Source organism: Grammomys surdaster, unplaced genomic scaffold (assembly GCF_004785775.1).
Source record: "Grammomys surdaster isolate TR1022 unplaced genomic scaffold, NIH_TR_1.0 135, whole genome shotgun sequence".
Taxonomy (NCBI): Eukaryota; Metazoa; Chordata; class Mammalia; order Rodentia; family Muridae; genus Grammomys; species Grammomys surdaster.
The window spans coordinates 2,612,206-2,634,980 of record NW_021604593.1 but is presented as its reverse complement, the minus strand read 5'-3'; the positions used below and the strand labels follow the sequence as shown (position 1 = coordinate 2,634,980).

At 40.5% G+C, this 22,775-nt stretch overlaps 1 protein-coding gene across 1 annotated transcript in view; it reads right to left on the bottom strand.

The window, feature by feature from the left end:
- Positions 1-1,521: 1,521 nt before the first annotated feature.
- Positions 1,522-22,775, bottom strand: part of Brd8 (bromodomain containing 8) — a 24,028-nt gene continuing 2,774 nt past the window's right edge. The window contains exons 3-22 of the mRNA XM_028762820.1: positions 17,028-17,097; positions 16,191-16,240; positions 15,900-16,022; positions 15,090-15,170; positions 14,911-14,975; positions 12,910-13,046; positions 12,188-12,406; positions 11,585-11,729; positions 10,203-10,412; positions 9,599-9,879; positions 8,854-9,306; positions 8,496-8,589; positions 8,248-8,294; positions 7,270-7,484; positions 6,809-6,901; positions 6,150-6,218; positions 5,449-5,626; positions 4,426-4,530; positions 3,927-3,971; positions 1,522-1,939 (exon numbers count right to left, since the gene is read on the bottom strand). Coding sequence (XP_028618653.1) covers positions 1,880-1,939; positions 3,927-3,971; positions 4,426-4,530; positions 5,449-5,626; positions 6,150-6,218; positions 6,809-6,901; positions 7,270-7,484; positions 8,248-8,294; positions 8,496-8,589; positions 8,854-9,306; positions 9,599-9,879; positions 10,203-10,412; positions 11,585-11,729; positions 12,188-12,406; positions 12,910-13,046; positions 14,911-14,975; positions 15,090-15,170; positions 15,900-16,022; positions 16,191-16,240; positions 17,028-17,097 — 2,740 coding nt within the window. The 3' untranslated portion in view covers positions 1,522-1,879. The remainder of the gene's footprint in view (positions 1,940-3,926; positions 3,972-4,425; positions 4,531-5,448; positions 5,627-6,149; positions 6,219-6,808; positions 6,902-7,269; positions 7,485-8,247; positions 8,295-8,495; positions 8,590-8,853; positions 9,307-9,598; positions 9,880-10,202; positions 10,413-11,584; positions 11,730-12,187; positions 12,407-12,909; positions 13,047-14,910; positions 14,976-15,089; positions 15,171-15,899; positions 16,023-16,190; positions 16,241-17,027; positions 17,098-22,775) is intronic.

The following is a 22,775-nucleotide window of genomic DNA, read 5'->3' as shown; positions in this document are numbered from 1 at the left end:
ATTTTCTATCACCTCAAAGCCTAATCTGTCCCTTAGTTTAACAAATTTTAAATTTTTGAACAGGGTCTTGTATATCTTGTAGTCTTAATCTTGTTATGTAGCCAATTATCCCTTTGAGCCGATCTTCCCTCTACCTCCTGAGTGCCAGGATTGCAGGCTTGTGTCACAATGGTAAATGAAAGGCTAGGGATAAAATCCAAGGCTTCCTCCATAAACTCTAAGCGACTTTCCAAGCCCTCAAATTTTATCAGTAGCTCCTCTTTAGGGAGTTAAGATCTGTGACTTCTACCATATCCTTTATTATTATTTTTTTAAATGACAGAGTCTCACTAGGTAGCCCTGACTAGCCTGAAACTCACTATGTAGACCAGGCTGGCCTCGAATGCACAAGAAATTACCTGGCTCTGTCTCTGGAGTCCTGTAATTAAAGGTGTACAATACTACACCTGGATTTAAGAATCTTCTTCTTAAACCCTTTTCAAGATATAGAGTGTCCTATAATTCACTTTATTCTTTAAAAGGCTCATACTAGTTCATTTCACTGCTGAATCAAAGTTTTATTTAGTAACAAAAATTAGAACTGAGGTCATATTATCTTTAACACATTTAAAAATTTTAATTACATTTGTGCGCACACACACACACACACATACATACATATATATACACACACACAAACGGCACTAAGCGTGGAGGTCAGAGCACACCTTGCAGGAGTCAGTTCTTTCCTCCCACCGTGTGGGTTTCAGAGCTCAGACTCAGGTGGTCAGGCATGTTAGCAGGTGTCTGAACCCACTGAGACACCATGCAGGCCCACTAATACATTGCTTTGAGACAATGTCTCCCTCTGCAGCCGAAGCCAGCTTCAAACTGTCAGCTATTCTCTTGCTTCAGTTTCCCAAATGCTGGGATTATTGGTATGTTTCCACATTGTTTTTAAGTGCTTTCTCCCAGCACTGTATCATTATACTACCAGAACATATTCCAGCCCCAACTTTCACACCCCTCAGAGATTTATGTAAATTTCACAGTCAATTCTGCTTTAAGTACTTTTGGACTAGTGTGGTTCGCACATCTGTAATCCAAGCTATTGAGAAAGTTCAAATTGACAGGTTTTGAGCTCTAGGTTAGCCTTATCAAAAAGGGAGACTCTATCTCAAAATAACCAAAAAAATACTGCACAAGAGTTCTACCTATAGAATCACTGATAGCATGGGCAAAGATACTACTGTCATCTGACATATCTGCTATATTTGTCCATGCTCTAATCCCTAAGAAATATAATCAGATCCTGAAAACCTTAATATTCCCCAAACATTCTCGAGAAATGCCCAGTAAAATAGTCAAATAATCCCTTTTACACAATTAATTCTGACTTTGGTCTTGGCTACTCACCTCCTCAGTCATGGCAGGTAGCTGTAGGACTACGTCTCCGCTCTAACAACCTTATCCATAGATGGATGCTCAGTTATCATGGGAAAGAAAACACCTCAAACACAAAGGACACACCAAAGGCCAGAGTTTTCCTTCTGATTGTTATATACACACATTTCACAGGTTTATTATTATTTTTTTTTTTTAAAAAAATCTGTACACTTCACAAGACAGTACAAATCAGCTACAATCTCTAGTTACACATTAGGGCATTAATGCAGCCCATGATTTCTGCCCTAAAACAGGCAACTGTGCTACTCCAACTCTCTGAAAAGAGATTTTCCCAACTCATGTCATTTGGCCCAGGCACCTCCTCTTCTGTAACTCCACTTCTGGACTCAGTGCTTCTCAGCCTTTTGACTAAGATCAAGTGTGGAACTGAGCCCACAAGCCCAAGCTATACTATCGTGTTATTTCTATTTCAGGGTCAGCTCAAAGAGGGTATTCACTTCTTCATCTTCATATCTGCTTCAATGGCACAGCGGCGTCCCCTGGTTCCCCCATCCTAAACATCAAAGAAAGGAAACAAACAAATACGAGTGAGTTGCTTACATAGTAAGAGACGAGGTACAACAGGAATGCTGGGAATTTTATTTCTTGGGGCAAAGAATCTGCAGAGAATACCAAAGGAAATGAAGTGGAAGGGGTTTTCTGTCTTCCCACAGAGTAGCTAAAAGAACACCTGGTATTTTGTGAGTGGAATTGTAAGACTGTTTTCTTCATGGTCCTCAAAATTCACCTGGGGTCCCACAGAATGACTATCAGTCATCCCACCCAGGCTCAATTGTATGAAAAGAAATAGGTAGAGAACATGAAAGGTGGGAGAGGCAGAAAGGGCAGTGGATAGTGAGGTGCTTGGCTAACATACCTGTCCAGTTGTTGGTCCCTATAAGAAAGGCCTTTCCTGCAGACTGACCCTGGCACTAGTTCCCTAGCACCTCCTGACAGTTGTTTTCCATGACATCAGGACAATCAGGCTTCATTCCATCTGCTGCTCTCTCCCTGCAGCCCAGCTCCTTCCTCTTGTGCAAAACTTTGCTGTCTTCGATAGATAAAAGATCCTATTAACCGGCCTTGCAATAGCCAGCCACTCCAATGAGGATCCAGAGTCACTGTTGCAGGCCAATAAGAAAGAATAGAGATCACGGTGTTCTGCTTGTGGTACAGGTCTACAAGCAAGATGAACTAGTGAACACTTTTGCTGGACCAGACCAGTTTTGCATTTCTAATATGCAAGGATTAAAAAATTTTAGAACATAAGTTGCCAATAGCCAACAGTAAGAATAGAAATAACACCTTGCATTTTTGTAAGATTTTAATTTTTTTCAAGTTAGTTTCATAACTTATTTTACCCTCACAACATCCCTGTGAGGTAGGCTGGACAGGTATCTCAATCTTATTCTTTTTTTTTTTAATTATTCTTTTTAAAAAGACTTGTTTTCGTTTTATATGTATGAATGTTTTGCCTATACGTGTATATGTGCACCCCAAGTGTACAGTGCCTGTGAGGGCCAGAAAAGGGCTTTGGATTCCTTGAAGCTGGAATTACAGGTAGATATAAGCCACCAGGTGGTTGCTGAAAACCCAACCCAGATCCTCTCAGAGCAGCAAGCGTTCTTAACTTCTGAGTCACCTCTCTTATATTCCCTCCTGCTTTCTTTTAAGACAAGGTCTTACTCTGTGTACTAGTTACGCCTTGAACTCATAATTACTTCTAACGCCTTGAACTCATAATTACTTATATCACATAGATGAAAAAAATAAGGCCCTCAAAGGTTATCCAATGATCTTAGAACCATATAGTTTTTGAGCAAGTTCTTTCCCTAACTTCATTGCTACCATGAACAAGGTCAGTGATTTAATTCATGGAATAAAATAAAAGCCCTTGGGCTAGATCTACTATGTTTATCTATAATCCACAAGCTATTATTGTATCTGGTGGTCACTATTACTGACATCTTAAAACATGTTTTGAATTCCTGTTATGTTATGTGACATGTGTGTAGGAGCACAGATGCCATGGTGCACATGTGGAGCTCAGAGGACAACTCTGTGGAGTTCTCTTCTTCCGCCTTCAGTGGGGTTCTGGGGATCAAACTCAGGTCAGCAGACTACCATGGCAAGTGCCTGTATCCACTGCATCACCTCACCTGCCCTTGCTGCTCTGAGCTGTCTTCCATTTGTAAGTTAAGAGTTGGTAAAAGGTGGAAGCAAGAAATGAGGAGCAGGTGCATCCTATGTCTTCACCCCAAGAATATTTCATACTTCAATCCAGTGATCTTAAAGTTGCCTCTCCCAACCAACCCTCCCTCCACATTCACACAAGCAAAGAGACCAGAATGAAGAAGACAAAGAGTTTCCTATTCAATGGATAAAAAGAATTTCAAGACATTGCCACAGTCTGCATGTTGGATTTCCCTCTGCCACCCAGGCCCAGCAGGAGCTGAGAATCTTTCTGGCAACATCACCGCTTGTAGCCATTCAATACTTACAAAGAGAGAGAGAAGGAAGGCAGGAGAGCCCATGGGGACACTGTCCTGTTAGAGGACAAACAAATACTGATCAGGTTCCACAGAAACTCTCAGCCACAAGCACCCCAAACCTCAGGACAGAGACAAAAGCATCACACACACACACACACACACACACACACACACACACACAAAAGACAGAATGTTAAAACTCAAGAACAAAAGGAAAGACCCAACAGCCATCTAGCCTATCCAGCAGCCAGCTGCTGTGAGCTGACTGATCCATCTGATCCACTCTGACAGCACTCTCCTCTCCAGGGATTCACAGTTCACTCATTCAGCTCAGACTGTCTCCCATGTAACTGGGTCTCTCAGTCATAGCAGATTTCTTCAACAGTTAGACAGAAGCAAGCCACCACCATTCTAACATCTATGTGCATACCACTGGCTTACAGAAGGTTAGCAGTATCAGAGTAACTTAAGGTTCTCTGGATGTTTTGAACATTTTTGGTCTGCTCACCTTCTCTGAAGCATCTTGTTTTCGGGTAGAGTCTCTCCCCCGGAGACTTTTAGCACTGATTCCAGACTCAGATGTTTGCATGATCAACTGTGTGGCCAAGAATTGCTGCAGGGAGAAAAATGGGAGGCCATAAAGATCCAATCCAGTAGGAAAGAATGAACATTCATCACATTTTGTGAACAGAACTTACACAGCACGCTTCTACTCAATTTTTTTGGCCTACTAAAAGGCTAAATTCTAGCCACTCCTAAAGAATTCAGAAATGAAATGTAGCTTCAGCAATTAAAGTCACTTGGCAAACTTAACAAAGATATAATATTGCTTCACGATCAATACCACAAAGGGTGTGTGGTGTATTAACTGTAAGACTGAAGTAGACTACTTGTGATACACAGCAATTATAAGCTCATGGCGGAATACACGGGCCACAGTATTTTATGTAACTAATAACATCAGCCCTTTATACACTGATTTGAAAACTTCAAAGGGGGCTAGGGATCTAGTTTAGATGGAACAGTGCTAGTCTAGCATACATGAAGCCCTAGGCTTGATTCCTAACATGAATCAACTGGGTGTGGTGAGGATGTGATACAGCTCAGAGGTACCATCATATGTGTGTGGCCCCATGAAGCACTAGTTTATTAGATACCAACAAGAGCAGTAGCAACAACAAAAACCTTCAAAAACTGAATTCATTTGCCCAAGAAAAACAGAATTTTTTAAAAAGACTTATTTATTTTATGTGTATTTTCAGACACACCAGAAGAGGGCATCAGATCCCATTACAGATGGTTGTGAGCCACCATGTGGTTGCTGGGAATTGAACTCAGGACCTTTGGAAGAGTAATCAGTACTCTTAAACCTCCAGCCCGAAAGATAGAATTTGTACCATAATTCTTCCATCAAACCAATCAGTAAGAAAAAAATTATTTACCAATGTTCCTGATGCCCTATTACAAGTAAAAGTCATCAATTCTTCCCCGCCCTTCATCCCTACTGAAACAAAAATGAGCACCAATGTACCTGGATCTGTTCCAAAACATCTCTCTGCATCTCTACTGCCATGTGATAGACATCATGGTCTGAGCTATTGTACATAACAGCATTCTGAAACATCAGCATGATGTCACGCTGAAACTCAGCCGTGCTTCGTATCAGTCCATTTTCAATGTTTTTCTTTATAGTTGACAAATCCATAGGCCTAAATAAATAAATAAATAGGGTAATTGGCCACAGAGAGAAGAGGATTCACTTGGATTTCAAAATATAGTACTACTATACAGTCCTGTTCATATATACCTTCTGTATCAGCTACCAAGATTTAAACACCAACCCATTATCCCAAAGCATGTACTCAACTCCCAATCTGTATAACAGGCATCATGAAAAGTAATGACAGGTGCTCATTCTTTTACATTATTAATGGTAATACAGTCACTGCAATGTAAGTTTTAACATTGTAATCAGAGCCTTTAACAATCTCAGCACTTCGCGGAAGCAGAAATTACTCACTTTGTGTGAGTTTGAGGCTAGCTTGGTCTATAGAAAGTTCCAGGCCAACCAGGGCTATATATAGTGAAACCCTTTCTCAAAACACAATACCACCACCAACAACAAAAATCAAAACAAAAAAAAATCCACCCTGGATTTAAACATACTAAGGCAAAAATTCACTTAAGTCCACACAAATTTAAGTCAGATGTGCTAGTTGGACGATGGCTTACCTCTGTACAATGCTATGGTAGCCAGGAGCTATGTCATCTGTAACAGGTTGCAGGAACACATTGGCATACCTGTCCGAAAAGAATAGGTTTATTATTGATTTATTCTCCAGAAGCAAGAAGAGAGATTTTTCTTCATATAGCAGACGGCATTAAGAATCAACACTAAGGGGGCTGGAGAGATGGTTCAGTGGTTAAGAGCACTGACTGCTCTTCCAGAGGTCCTGAGTTCAAATCCCAGCAACCACATGGTGGCTCACAACCATCCGTAATGAGATTGGATGCCCTCTTCTGGTGTGTCTGAAGACAGCTACAGTGTACTCATCAATAAAATAAATAAATAAATATTAAAAAAAAAAAAAGAGGCATCTGTCCTTTATAAAAAAAAAAAAAAAAAAAATTCAACACTAAGCCAGGCAGTGGTGGCACACGCCTTTAATCCCAGCACTTGGGAGACAGAAGCAGGTGGATTTCTAAGTTCAAGGCCAGCCTGGTCTACAGAGTGAGTTCCAGGACAGCCAGGGCTACACAGAGAAACCCTGCCTTGAAAAAACCAAAACCAAAACCAAAACCAAAAAAAGAATCAACACTAACGTAGTGTCTCCCATCTTCCTTGAATAATTTCCTAAACCAACAGTGAGGAATTGGTAATGCCTGCTCACCTGTGATTTGCTGCAGCCCTCCATACAAGCATGATGGCTTTCTTCCATATTTTCTGAGCCTGAATTGCTTCTTGATCTTCACTGCACACAGAACTGAAATCCATATATGAGTGCTACTAAGCATAAGGGAAAACGTCCTGTTTCTCTTAAACTATTTGTTTCAAGCTTCTAAGAAAGGGAAAATAAGTAAAACTGAGGCTACAAATGTAGCCTACCATTCAAAAGTCCTGGGTTCAGTGCACACGCGCTAGCGCGCGCGCACACACACACACACACACACACACACACACACACACACACAGTGGGGTGTAGGGGTATGTCTGTAATCCCAGCACCCAGAATCTGGAATTCAAGCTCACCCTCAACTACAGAGTCTGAGTTGACCATTAGTCTGGAGTATACGAGCCCACCTTAAAAAAAAAAAAAAAAAAAAAAAGGAAGGAATCATCACAGATACTCACAACTGCGAGGAGGCAGGGCTGCTTGGGATGGAGTCTGCCAGAGTATGTGACTGCAGTGTGGCATTATGTATACTAAAGCCATCATCACTTTCGCTCACAGGGGGCTCATTATCCATCTCAGATAAATAGCCTTCTCCTTGATCCTCTTCCTTAGGCTCTTCTAGGCTAGCTGCTTCACTGACTCCATCTTCTTCCTCCTCCTCACCTGGGGCATCCTTAGAATAGTAATGCATTAGTCAACAGATGCAAGCAAAGCTACCTAGTAAGGCATTATTAAATGACATCTGTCTCTGGGTTATTAGATCAGCTCTAGAAACGGCCTCACACTGATTTTCGGCTGAGCCCTCTATCACTTATACTGCCCTCTACTTAACTGACTAAGGTAACAGAATTTAGAACCTGGACAAAGAATAAAGCCCAGGATCTTTTTGAAAGGAAGGGGAAAAAAAAAAAAAAGCTTACTTACTTAAGACTAAGCTAAGAGGCTGCATTCCTTCTTTCCCCTTGCTCTTGAAAGGAACTCTGACCCTGGATACAAAGTTACCAAAAATAGTTTTATTTCATGTCTTTTCTGATGGAGCAAGCTCACGTTGCATGAATTGAAATCTGTTACTACTACTTTAGTAATTCTAAATACCAGATAATTCTCTTTCAATAGTCTAAAATGTGACCTGACTTCTATATGCTCTTCCCGGCACCTCTAGTCAACTCAAAGTTATTTTGGATGTATCAAAATTTCTTTGTGCATTACAAACAGAAAGGACTACGTGGTCTTTACAACTCTCACAGGGGAAGCACATATTACTGTATATTCCCACTAGGTAAGAATGTCCACTACATCTTTTCCTCATCCAACTCCTTACCAGATTTACAAGATAAAGATATGAATTTATGAATTTACTAAAATTCATTTTAAACGGTAGTACTGTGGGATAATCTAATTATATGGCAAGAAGAATAAAGAAAAGTCTGAAATACCTTTATCTGGCTTCCAAAAATAGTCCCTGATTCTTCTTTCAATGAGTCTGCAGAGGAGAGAGAGACTGCCTGAAGATTTCGCACCTTAGCCTCCCCTTCCTACTGACCACAAGTCTCCCTGCAGCTCTCCTTTCTTTTCAGGCTGTTCTGTCCTACTTCCTCTACTTGCCCACAACCCACAATCCCTGAGAAGTCAAAGGAAAAGAAGTCAAGTCAGGTACAGTTCAAACTTCCAGTCCTTTATTTACCTGACATTTCAAACTTGTGTTGCGTCTCTGCCTCTAAAGGATCTTCAATAGGATTTGAGCCATGTGATGGAGACAGCATGCTTTCAGGGGATGCCTGAAGATCAAAGAAGAGTCAGTCAGTGACTGACTAGTTACTAACAAACTGATATAGCTCCCACAATTCTATTCTCCAATGTCAATGAGACCACAGAAGAAAACACAATGCCTACTCGCCTCATATTTTAATGCTCTCTGTAGAAGGAGCATAATACTAATCACCGCCTGTGGCTTTGGATATGTGCAACATGTCAGAACTTAGGAATTCAAGCACCTAAGCTCTTACTTCTTGCCTAAGTCCCAGCCCAATCGTGTTCAATACCTCTGCCTTCACAGCTGAAAGTGGCCTCTCATCGCATTTCCCACTGGAACCATCTGCCTCACCAATCTCTCCAGGTGCAGAACTTCTAGGTTCTTCATCTAAGTCTTGACTCCTGAGTTCTGGTGGCTCCATACTTGAGACCGGACCAACTCCAGCTACTATCTCAGACCCAGACATGCCTGGCTCTGGCTCTGTAGGTTCCACCTTAATCTCAACACCTGAATCCCTGATGTCTACCAGTTCATGGATCCCTTTGTTTTCTGATTCCTCAAAGTCTAGCCTCTCTTGTTTGACGGTCATCTCTGGTGCTGGAAGAGGTACTGGCTTGTCCCGCTCCTGCTGGATAGGGTGCTCCCAAGGGCCAGGCAGCGACTGAGGATCATCATTTTCTTCACAGAATGATAATGCTGCTTCTACAGCTGCTACATCCAGCACTTCAGGGTGATCATCCACCTGTTCCACGGTAGACAAATTGTTGAGAACACAGAAAAAGCCCAGGTCCTTCAGTTTAACAGTACAGAATTAGAGGCTGATCTACAGCTGCTTTCTATCTTTATCACTTAGTGGAAACGTCAAGTGCAGACACTTGTGCTATGCATACAAGGAAGAGACATGGAAGGGAAGATTCGTATATCAGACTACAAAGATGAAAAGGGGCAAAAGTAGAATTAAATAATTCTAAATCAAAGACAGGAAGAAGAGTGTAGAACCCAGGAGACTTTTTAGGATTTTGATAAATGGTTACCTTGTCCTCAATAATGGCAATAATGTCTCCAACTGTTTCAAAGTCCAACTCTTCACCTGTGTAAGACACAGCAATATCCATCTTCTCAGCCAGATCTAAATCCTCCTTCCCATCTATGCTTGGAGCCTTTGATCCACCAGGAGCCTCTGCTACCCCTGAGCGGAAACACTCTTCTTTGATAGAATTAATGATCATGGAGATCTCACTGCTATCCATGGAAACAGTCACAGTGTGTGGATCCCCCATAGCCTCCAGGGGAACACAGGGCTCAGGCTGGCTCACTGATGAACAAAAACAAAGAGCAACTCAGAAACCTTTCCAGTATTAAGTGACCACCCAGAGATCACACCAGAACTGCAGACACTTAAGGTCAAAAACTTACTTCTGCCCTTGTTTTCTTCTCCCTCGTTTTATTTACAAAGTAAAGTGAGAATACAGTCTCAAGCCTGCTCCCCACCCCACACTTAACTTGCCCCACCCAACTCACAAACACACCCATTTCCATCCTTGCTTTCCTAAGGATAAAGATGGTCCAAGTCTATGGAGAAGAGAAGCATCTAGACAGGAGTCCTGTGGCTGCTCAGGGTGTGGGACAGGGATGTACCTGGAGCTACACTTTCAGGAGTGGAGACAGCAGGAGCAGAAGATGGTGCTGGCAGCGCAGGCATCATGACAATGGTAGCCTGGGACACAGACTCTACAGGGGGTGGCACAAGCTTAACTGGAGGCTCACTGGCAACAGTAGTGAAGGAAGGAAGAGGAGTGGTGAACTGTGTGGGACCAGCTTCTAAAAGCCGGGAAAGAGTGGGAGCGCCTGACAAAGAAGTACACAAAATGAGGGAAGACAGCATATGAACAAGAAGCAACAGTTAATTCTTTTTTTTTTTTTTTGGTTTTTGGAGACAAGGTTTCTCTGTATAGTCCTGGCTGTCCTGGAACTCACTTTGTAGACCAGGCTAGCCTCGAACTCAGAAATCCGCCTGCCTCTGCCTCCCAAGTGCTGGGATTAAAGGTGTGCGCCACCACTGCCCGGCAACAGTTAATTCTTAATTAACTCTAGGACTTAATTAACAATTATTTATAGTTTAAAAGAACAAAAGTAAATTCTGTGTTGAATAAGCTATCACAACCCTCCTTTCTTTAACCTTATCTAAGATCTTCCAAGATAAAAACAAACCCAAGTATCAAATTATACACTGTATATATTAAAAATGGGTGGTCATTTTCTCTGAAAAAAAAAAAGGAAGAAGGAAGGAAAACACCCTGCTACTTCTGAGATTCAGTACACTGTATACCACCCAAAATATTCAAAATATTAATCAAATACCGATGTCTAATATTTGTATGGTATTACTATTTTTGCTTCACATTTTCTGTTATTTAATTTTAACACATCCCTGTAAAGTATACATGCCACCATTAATAAAAAAAGGAAACTTAAGTCTCAATAGTTAAGATGCCTCTCCAAGATAACAAAACCAATACATGCTGCAGATCTGAGGTTCAAACTAGGTTTTGGGTTCTAAATCCCTTACTTTATAATTTCCAGGGTCTCTATCATCTCTCCATAAATTTGCAAGCACAAATATATTGCCAACATTAACAAAATATGAAACAGTCTCAATAGTTACCTATTCAAAGTCACAAGATCAAATAGTATAAAAGACATGAGATTCAAGCCCAAATCTCCAGTTCTAAACTTCTTTTCCTAGTTCATAATCTCATGGATCTCTGACATCTTTTCACATTTTGTAAGACACAGCGATACCTTCACTACTAACTTTACTGTTTCTTTGATCATCACCTATACTGTGGTAAATTAGAGCTATCAATATTTTACATATGCAATGAATCAACAATCTCAAACACTACATTGTTTAATAGAAAACTATCTTCATAGCAAAGTCTAAAAACTGTAATTGGGCCTTAAATACAAGATGACTGTGTTCTTTCTAATAAAGATGAAAAGCACGAACAGTAACTTACCTGAGGCAGCTGGGGAGGCTGCCACAGCACTGGTTGTTGGCTGTATCTCCCCACCATGTATCATGGGAAGAACCCCGCCTACCTCCAGGAGAACCCCCGTGCTGTTCAGATGGCCGGAGGGCACAGGCATCTCACTCTCGTTTACCTACCAGGGAAGAACAGAGGTGAAGGCTATTCTCAAGCACGTTTACTACCACTTCCCCCAAATAACAAGACAAGACCACGCTCAACAGTCAATGAAACTTCTTGAAACTAAAACCTAGTATCCACAGAAAATAATGCAAGATAGAAGGGAAATTCTAAACTATAATGTTCAAAACTTAAGTGTCAAGCGTTCTCTAGGGGAAGAAAACCACAATAACTATCATTCAGATACCTTAGGATCCAAGAAGCGACTTAATGCATTCTTTTTTTAAAGTTAACCTTTAACTAGGACTTTTTTTTTTCCCTGTTTTTCTTTTTCTTTCTTTTCATTTTTTTTCTTTCTTTTTTTGGTTGTTGTTTGCTGGCTTTTTTTCCCCCAAGTCTTATTTTAGGACCCAGGCATTCCCTTCCAAGTACTAAATCACCACAGCTCTCAAACACCCACAGAAGTCTCCATACCAGTCTGGGGCTAGTAGGCAGGAGGCTGCCCTTCTTCAAGAGCTCTGACAGCAGAGGGGAGGGGGGTGGAGTTGCTTTCTGTCCAAGCATCTTTTTCTGGGGTGAATCATCTGTTACTGGGGTCATGGGGGCTTCTAAGGGTGCAGAGCCTGGAGGAAGGGTGTCAGGAATCCCAGGAAACGAGGTGACTGGGGTACTCGGCAAAGTCCCAGGGGTTACCTAAGAGACAACAGAGAACCTTTATCTGACTTTTCAAACTATGGAAGGTTCCTTACTAATCTGGATGGGTTAATGTGTCTATTATTTTATTAGTTCTGAATGGAAATAACCAGAAACCGTCTACACTTCCTTCCCATAGTATTTTCGCCTCCACTCACTCTAACCCACAACCCAATCATTTCATCTACCTGCTATTTTCAAACTCCCTAAACTCTGTTACTATTATATTTATAAAGAAATGGTCTCTTTCTTCAGCAGAAATGTGTAACACTAAATACATCAACAAGTAACTCACAGAGTCTCTTACTTATCTCTCAACTCGTCAGAACCCTCAACACTCTCGGTCCATCCTTACAGTAGAGGAGTGTGTAAGAAACTAAACCTCTAGTGTTTACACCAAGAGAAGTTGCTTTTAGGCAAAAAGTGTGTTTTCCTATCATTTAGCTCTCTGCTGGCTTATAGTCCCTTTACAAATCGATTCCAATAAATGCAAACATTCTTACCCCAGAGGTAGCCTCTTCCATAGTGGTTGGAGTCAAGTCTCCAAGTGGATAATCACCTCCCGGGGAGGCAGAGTCTATAGGAGAGCGGACCATCACAGTCGGTAACCTTCGAGGAGGTGTTTTCACTGCTTGCCGAGCTAGAACAGAAGCGATAGATGAAATCTTCAGGATTAAATAAGTGAAATTAGCCACTGTTATACCCTGAAGCAGTGATTAGAAATTTTATTATTATTTTTTAGTTTAGTTTTTCAAACTAAAGTCGATTCTCACACTAAACAAATTCACTACTTAACTATCTCAAAGGTCCTTGTTGTAGCAAATGGTTTACATCTCAATATCTTCTTCAGCAACTTAAGATTCTGCTTTTAAAAAGAGGAAAAGACCTCATTGGTTCACACCATGTAATCTGTCTTACAGTTGCTAACACTTATGCTTCTCCTCTACTTTACCACCCAAGGCTATCTGAGATGAATTCTTGATTCCACCTCCTTCCTGAATTTGAATTCCAATTTCTGGGATTACAGGCATACACCACTATATCTGGCTTTCCTTTCCTTTTCTTTCTTTCCTTTTTCTTTCTTTCTTTTTTTTTGGGGGGGGGGGGGTGTCTCACAATGCAGCCCTAGCTTGCCTGAAACCCACTATGTCAACTGTACTAGCTCACAGAGCTCGTCCTGCCTCAGCCTTCCAAATGCTAGCAATAACGATGTATACCACCACACTCGCTCACTCCACCTTTGACCTTTTTTATTGGCCTCTGAGTTCTAGAACCTTAATTAAGGTTAATAAGATGGTTCCGTGATAAAGGCTTTTGTTATAAGGACTGATAATCTAAGGTCAATCCCTGGGACTCACCTGGTGGGAGGAGAGAATACTTTTACAACTTGTCCTCTGGTCTACACACACCCATATGACACTTGTCTGTGCCTCCACTTCCAAACAAACAAACAAACAAATGTTTAAAAAAAAAAATTGAAGAAAAAAAAAAAGCTGGATAGTGGTGGTGGTGGCGCACGCCTTTAATCCTAACACTTTGGAGGCAGAGGCAGGTGGCTCTTTTGAGTTGGAGGTCAGCCTGGTCTACAGAATGACTTCCAGGGCTACACAGAGAAACTCTTATCTTGGAAGAAAAAAAAAAAAACCCTCAAAAAATAAATATATAAAGAGAATAAAACCTTAAATTATGTTCAGTCTACCTTATCAAGCTTGTGAGTCCTACAAGTAAACTGGAGACCTAGGGAGTATGAGAGACCTCATTTTTTCAAAGTATTTCCTCTTGCCATAAAGGATGGTTTATTCTGGTAGAAAAAAGATAACTAACAGGAATGGATCTTTCCGCTGTAGTTATTTGTTAGTCTCATGCATGCTAGGCAAGGGTTTACAACTAGGCTCCATCCTTTACCTGGACACCTCATTTTATCAAATTTTTGTGCACATGCACACAATAAATCTGTACATTTTTCCTGTTTGCTGCCAGTTTGCTCCAGAGAGTAAAGTCGCTCAAATTTTAGAGAGAAGAGGGAAAGTTTTAACTGCCTTACAGTTTAGCAGATCAGTCAGGAGCCTAAGACATTGAATGGCTAGATCTATAGTCTACGACTGAGAAATCATGGGACATGACAGAAAATAGTGATTGGAAAATACAAAAGATGAAAGAACTCGGATAGGTATGGGCTTGTGATACTTGAGAAAGCCTTCCAGTACAGTGGAATTCCTTCTGATAAAAGCTTGTTTATTTAATGACAACCTGGAAGTCTACCTTTAGCAGCTATAAACAAGGCTCTCAGTTCAATCCTTAGCAGAAAACCAAAAAGAATAGTGTTTTGGGAAAAAAGAGAGGAGGAAGAGGAGGAACAAACTAGTAGGTTATACATCAGAAAACAGCAGCTAAGTCTCGACCCACAGTGCAGTGGTCCTCACACTCGTCTAACCACACAGCCAACTGCCATTAGCATGCAGAACCACACGGCCAGTGAGAACAGAAGCACTAACGCAGCTTACCCTGGTATGCAGCATCTGTGGCCTTCCTTTTTACTTCAGCCTCTTCCTCCTCCAATTTCTTTTTCCTAAAAAAGAAATTGAGGTATGTCAGCCAGCTGTAGCCCCTTTCCACAGCTTATGAGGCACTTATAAAAGGTGCTCTGTCTGACCCAGCAGCAGATGGAGCAGATGGGACCTACATTGCGATGTCACTGCAGAGCTCGTCCAGTCTGCTGTCCATGTGCCCGGCCTGAATTAGTTCTGCATCTCTTTTCAGACGCCTATAGAAACAAAGAAGCAGACAGCAGTTTTCTTTACAATTTCTTAGTTTGTAAGTTTCTGGGTTTTTGAGACAGGGTCTTCCTCTGTAGCTCAAGCTAGGCTCAAACTTGCACAAATCTTCCTGTTTTGGTCTCCCAAATGTTGGGATTACAGGCATGAGCTACCATACTCTTTTATTAATTTATTAGTGTGTATGTACAAGTACAGGTGGACACACTCCACAGCACATGAGGTCACAGGTCCTCTACTTCCAGCTGGACTTACGCAGGGTCCCTTTCATCTCTGTCACTGAGCTGTCTAATACTATAAATCACATTCAGAGCTTCTGACTTGTGGTCTCAAGTAACCTTTTCATTTCAAACTCCTGAGTAGCTGCTGTAGACATACCATGGACCCAGCATCTTAACTTCATTTCTCTTTTTCCTTTTTTTTCCCCCTTAAGACAGGGTTTCTCTGTGTAGCCCCAACTATCCTGGAACTCACTCTGAGGACCAAATTGGCTCTGAACTCAGAGATCTGCCTGCCTCTGCCTCCTAAGTGCTAAGATTAAAGGCGTGCACCACTACAGAGGATAATGGATCTCCAGCTAAGTCTACAGAGAGAGTTCAGGCCAGCCAGGACTATACAGTAAGACCCTGTCACTCATAAACACCAACTTAATCTTGTGTATACCAGAAGTCAGCCTTTTATATCTTTCCAACACCCCTCCCAAATCACCTGATAATTACCTGTATCTCTCCTGTGTCTCCTTTATGACTTTCTTCAGTTCCTCAACTCTCTCAGCAGTCAGTTTGCGAACAATAACATCTTCGACAGTTTCTACCACTTCTCCTTTTTCACCCCTTTTCCGTCTGTGGAAAAATCAAACAATAAATCTAAATTTAAATAAGAGGACATTTGTTTCCACTTGTATTCACTGAGCCTTTTCTACCATTGAATCATAAAAAAATACATCTGCTATACTTTTCTCACAGTGAATACTTCCCACCAAACAGATGTGTACCTGGGTTCACACTTACTTTGGAGTCTCCGTAGTCTCTAAGAGCTCAGAGTACTGAGAAGCACAATGCTATAAAACACACAAAGAAAAATGTGATAAACAAGCTCAGAAAGAAACAAGCTTTCAAAGTTTCAACAATAGAGAAATAAGACTTAGTGAAAAAAGCTATTCAAGACTGTGTAGCTTAGCTGGTCATGGTGGGAGGCAGAGGCAAAGGATCTCTGAGTTCAAGGTTAGCCTGGTCTACATAGTGAAACTCTACCTCAAAAGAGAAACTTACTGTGTCTTTGGGGTTCAGTGGGTAAGAAAAGCATCTGCAATGAGACACAATAACCTGAACTCAATCCCAGAACTCAGGGTAAAACTCATTCCTGAAAGTTATCCTCTGACTCCACATGAACACACAAAACTACTACTAAATTAAAAAAAAAAAAAAAAAAAACCAAAAAGGCATTTTCCTTTGTTTCTAATTTTGGAAAATTTTTAAGTATCTTATTTTTATTTTTAATAAAAATTAAAATTTTACTCTTATTCAATTTAAAATATTCTTACTTAAATTTTTTTTATTTATGCAGTCAGTGCTCTTAACCACTGACCCATCTGGGTCTTGTTATGTAGCTCTACTTGGCCTGAAACTCTCCATGTAAACCAGGCTGGTCTTACACATGTTAACATGCTCCTGCTTATCTCCCAACTGCTAGAATTACAGGCATGTACCAATACACCCAACCTATAGCACTGTAAGTTATTTTCCCCTTCATGATACGGAAAACCTTGTAAGCAACAAGACAAAACCTGGTAAAAAACCAATTTCATATTCCAATGAGTATAAAAGAAAACCTGATTGGTAACTTACTTTTTGAGAGAACCAGTCTGGAGGCCGGCCAGGTTCTGCAAAGGGCTTGATTGCTCTGCTCACTGATACCCTACAAAATGAGAAAAGCCTTGAGGTACACTGAGCTCAGAGTTTAGAGATGACATAGAATAAAGAATTGCTACTAAGAAGCATTAGAATACTTTCCTTTATTAACTCTATCTACCTACTTTTCAGTGCTGAGAATACAAGCCACAGGCTCACTCACAGTTAGGTTAGTGCTCTACCACAGCCATAGCTCTAGTTCTGGAATACCTGATGATGGAAAATGATGCAACTATTTAAAAAGCAATTTAGGCGATGGTGAAATGGCCCAGTGGGTAAAGGAAAGGCACCGGCTGCCAAGCCTGATCCTGACTCTACCCCACAGAACCTACAATCTACTATAATCCACAGGGTAGAAGCACCAAACTCTATTTGTTCTCCAACCTCTACACCATCACAGTTGCATACACTTATATACACATACATGCACAATAAATAAAAATGCAATGTAAAAATCTTTAAATGAATGTAGGACCTCATATATGTAGGCAAATACTATATGACCAAACTACATCCCCAGCCTGGATTAATTTTTAAAATTAGCTCTTTGGTCATTCCCCTTTGAGAAACCAGTATCTATATTTAATATATCTTTCTTTTAGGACTGCTTTTTGAGAAGTCTATACCTTGCTCTTATTTTTCCTTCTGAGTAGTTCCTTTCTCTCTTAACCCTCATTATGAAACTGTATTTAAATACCTTTATTAATACTTTTTTTTTTTTTTAAGAGACAGGGTTTGGGCTGGGAGATGGCTCAGCGGTTAAGAGCACTGCTCTTCCAGAGGTCCTGAGTTCAATTCCCAGCAACCACATGGTGACTCACAACCATCTGTAATGGGATCTGATGCCCTCTTCTGGTGTACTCACATGCGTAAAATAAATAAATCTTTAACAGGGTTTTTATGTAAAACAGCCCTGGCTGTCCTTTTGTAGACCAGGTTGGCCTTCAACTCACAAAGATCCAGTTGCCTCAGAATCCTGAGGGTAAGGATTAAAAGCACGTACCACCATGCTCAGCTGTTTAAATGTTATTATTATTTTTTTACTTATAAGTCTAACAAACAGGAGAGTGAGACAGGAGAACTATCAGAAGTTTGAGGCTATCCTGAGCTACATAATGAGCATCAGACCAGCCAGAAATAAGTAACAAGACCCTGTAGTTATCATCATCTCCCCCACCCCACAACCCTAGCCCAAAAATCAGCTGGGTATTGGTCTACATGGCCAGCCAGGCAAGTCAGGGCAACAAAGTAAACCTCATGTCAAAAATAAACCCAACAAATCAACTCCTCAAGAGCATTTCTATCAATCAGGCTCTTTAAATATGTTAAACATCTTCATTATCTTCCTGACAAGAAAAACTAAACACTAGGCCAAATTTGTAATCAAAGTAACAACATGACCAACCAAAGAACATGTGCAGCTTAGTCTTTATGCAAGTCCCCCAACAAATAGAGAGAGGGCTTACCCTGACTCTGTTCCCTGCCTGTGGATCCTGCTCCCCTAACTGGGCTGTCTTGTCTGACCTCAGTAGGAGAGGATGTACCTAGTCCTGCAGTGACTTGAGGTGCAGGTTCTCTGGAAGGAACCTCCCCCTTCTCAGAGGTGAAAGGGAGGATGGGGTGGGGAGAGGGCTCATGTGGAAAGGACTGGAAGAGGTGTGAGGACTGAGACCAGGATATCAAGTGAATAAATAAATTAATGGGGGAAAAAAAGTAACAACATAAAGTCATAGCCACTGAATTAGAAGACAAAAGTCAATCTTTGTACAACTTTCTATAATTAAATATTATCTGACTGTGTTAGTGCATACAAATAATTCAAACAATCAGAAGACAGATAAAATCTTGAGGTTAAGATCACATGAGTTGGAACTACATAGAGATCTGGAGGCTAGTACAAAAACTAAACCTTTATAACCAACAAAAGACATTATTTCAGTGAGACATTATTGCTTCAAGTAAAAAAACTCTCAAGTATTTCCCTATATTTTATGACTGAAATATGTGGTACTGTTAAATATTACAAAACAATAAAATATAGAACAATATAAGCTACAATGATGCCTTCTTTTTGAATTGTTAAATATCAACTATATTTGGGAGGGAGGAAAAAAAACCACACCAGATTTGATTGTTTTTAAAAGTAGAAATGTGTCTAGAAAGTTGTTTGAAAAAATTAACAGTTGGCTAGGTTTGGAGATGTATACCTGTAATCCCAGTACCCTGGATGCAGAAACAGGAAGAACACTCAAGGCCAGTCTAGTTTACAAGGCAAGTTTTAGGTCAGTCAGAGCAATAGAGTGAGACACAGTCTCAAAACACCTATACACACATAAAGACAAAAATTGCAGAAAAAAAACTGGTGCTGAAATTTTATAAACCCATCCCAATAGTTAAACTTTATGGGGTTTTGTTGTGTTTAGTCAGAGACTTATGTATCCAGGCAAGCCCTGACACAGACGACCTAGGATGGCTAAGGATAACCTAGACCTTCTGACTCCCCTACCTCTACATCTTCCTTTAAGATCCCAGAAACACATGTTGACATCCAGTTTAGGTTATCCAGAGGCTTGAGGATGTTAGGCAAACAGGCTACCAACTGACCTTTCTCTCTGGCCTATGGTTTGCTTTTTTTTGGTTTTGTCTTCTTTTTTAAGGAAATGCCTCATGTAGTTCAGGCTACACTAGAATTCCTGATCCTCTTATCTCCCCCTTTCCAGTAGAGATTATAGGTGTGTGATACCACACCAGCTATACATTTTTCTTTATATTTGAGCTGGGTATGGTAGGAGGATCAAATTCAAGGCTATCCTTGACTCACAACAAGTTCTGGTTCCACAATGAGGAACCACTAAGACTTCTGGGCCAGGCTGGACCAATAGTGAGTTCAAGACAAACTAGACCACATATTCAGACCCTGTCTTTAAAACAAACAAACAACCCATGAAACTCTGTCTCAGAAAGAAACTATTTGATTTTAAGGCTTAAGAAAATTGAAAGGTTGGCTGGATATGGTGGTGCACATACCTCATAATCCTAGCAAGTTGAGAGGCTGAGGCAGGATAATACCTATGACTCTGAGGCTATCCTATGTGATTATGCTACTGCTTTTAAAATAAATAATACCAGGCAGAGTAGTGGACAGCTGTAATTCTAACCTTTGGGAAGTAGTCAAGGTCAGCTACACGGCACTTAGGACTATAGAGTCAGACTGTTTTAAGACCAAAAATGGGTTAGAGAGATCACTCAGTGACTAAGACAATGCAGTGCTCTTGCAGAGGACCTGACTTCAGTTCCCAGTACCCACGAGGTGGCATGCATCAGCTTGTAACTCCAGCTCCATAGGGATCCAAAGCACCTGCATTTCCACACCCACACGAACACACAGAGTTTAAAATCATAAAAATGCTCTTACAAAAAGAAAAAAAAAAATCAGGGCCAGCAAAATCACGTAAAGTGGCTTGTTCTAAAAGCCTTATAATCTGAGTTTGATCCCAGGAACCCATGGAAAAACTATCTTCACAAAGATGTCCTCTGACCTCCATACCCAAAACCATACCTTTAAAAAAAAAAAAAGTACAGAGCTGAAGAGTTGGTTCCGTGGTTAAGAGAACTTGTCGCTTTTGCAGATAAGTTAGGTCTAATTCCCAGCACTCACAGTGACTCACAACTGTCTATAAAATCCCAGTCTCTGAGGATCCAATGACTTCTGACCTCCAAAGGCACCGAACACAGGGTACCTATGTATACATGCAGGCAAAAACACTGACACACACAAAATAATGATGATTAAATTTTTAATAGTAAAAGCCAACAAACAAAAAAGCAAAACATATTTTCCTAGCTGATTCTCAAGCAAAGCAATAGAAGAAACTAAACTGGTATCAACTTTTGGCTTGGCAGCTCATGCTTTAATCCAAGCACTTGGGAGGCTAAGGCATGCAGGTATATGTGAATTCAAGGCCAGCCTGGTTGATACGGTGAGTTCCAGACAACCAGGGAAAAAAACCAACCAACCAAACAAACAAACAAAAACTTCAAAACTTTCGTGTTGTAAACAATACCAATCAAAAAAGTATAAAGACAAGTTGGAAAGATAAGTCAGTGGGTAAGATCATTGGCTCCTCCCCCAGAGGACCTAGGTTCAATTCTCAGCACACATATGGTGGCTCACAACCATCTCCAGTTCTGGGGATCTCGCACCCTCTTCTAGCCTACACATATGTTACAGACATATAACCAGGCAAAACGCATACACATAAAAAGTAAAACAAGTGATTAAAAGAGTGTTTCTTTTAAAAAGTATAAAGATAATACTAAAAAAGGAGAAAGTCAAAGGATTAGGATCCACAATACACAAAGAAATATAATGCAATTACTAAAAGAAATTCAAACAAAAAAAAGTAGACCAAAAAAAAAAAGTATAAATTTTTCTATAGGTATATAATGCTTGTATAGATATAAAATGCTCTTACAAAAAGAAAGAAAAAAGAAAAAAAATCAGGACCAGCAAGATAGCTTATCAAGTTTAAAAGTTTTACAACCTGAGTTTGATCCCAGGAACCACATGAAAAGATATTATCATACACAGTTCTTCAGATAAATGCATATCAAAACGGTGTTAAGAATGCCGGGCAGTATGTTGTATACCTTTATTCCCAACATTCAGTGAAGCAGGCTGATCTCTGAGTTTGAGGCCAAACTGGTCTACAGAGTGAGTTCCAGGACAGCCAGGGCTACAGAGAGAAAAAAAAAATCAAAACCCCAAAAAACAATAAGCAACTAGATGTGATGGCTCACATTTGTAATTCCAGGTCAGAAGGCTAAAAAGGGGAAATCACTGAGATCTAGGCCAGCCTGGACTACATACATACACAGATCCTGTCTTAAAAAACAAAAACAAGGTGCAGTAAGCTGGCTCAGCTGGTAAAGCTCCCAAGCCTGAAGATCTGACTTTGATCCCCATAACCCACAAGGTAGAAAGAGAACCGAATCCTGCAAGCTGTCTTCTGACCTCTATCCACACTTATGTATACATGAACACAAGCAATAACACAAATAAGTATAAAAGAAAATCTGTAGTGAGATGGCTTACTAGCATAACTACTATAATAATGAAGAAATATAGTGAAGCAGAAAGAGAAACCGGAGGGGATGGAGCTATAGTTCAGTTAGCCAAGTACCTGCCTAGTATGTATGAAACCTTAGTTTGATCTGTACTACAAACACTGAGCCTCATGGTACATCCTGTAATCATTGTATTCAGGAGGCAAAGGCAGGACCATGAGTTCAAGGTCCCCCTAGGTTAGAGAGTTTGAAGCTAGCTTAGCTAAAAGAAATAAAGGTTTGAACCAGTCACAATGCTCACACCTTTAATCTCAGTACTCAGGAGGAAGATCTGAGTATAAAGCTAGCATGGTCTATCTACATAGTGAGTTCCAGGACAGCCAAAACTACATAGTAAGACCTTGTCAAGAAAGAAAGAAAGAAAGAAAGAAAGAAAGAAAGAAAGAAAGAAAGAAAGAAAGAAAGAAAGAAAGAAAGAGAAAGAAGGAAGGAAAGAGAGAGAAAGAAAGAAAGAAATAAACAACAACAAAACTCTGAACTTGTGACACAAGCTATGGGATACGCCAAAGCAGCAGACAGTCTGGACTATCCTTTTTTTCTTTCTTTTTTTTTTTTTTT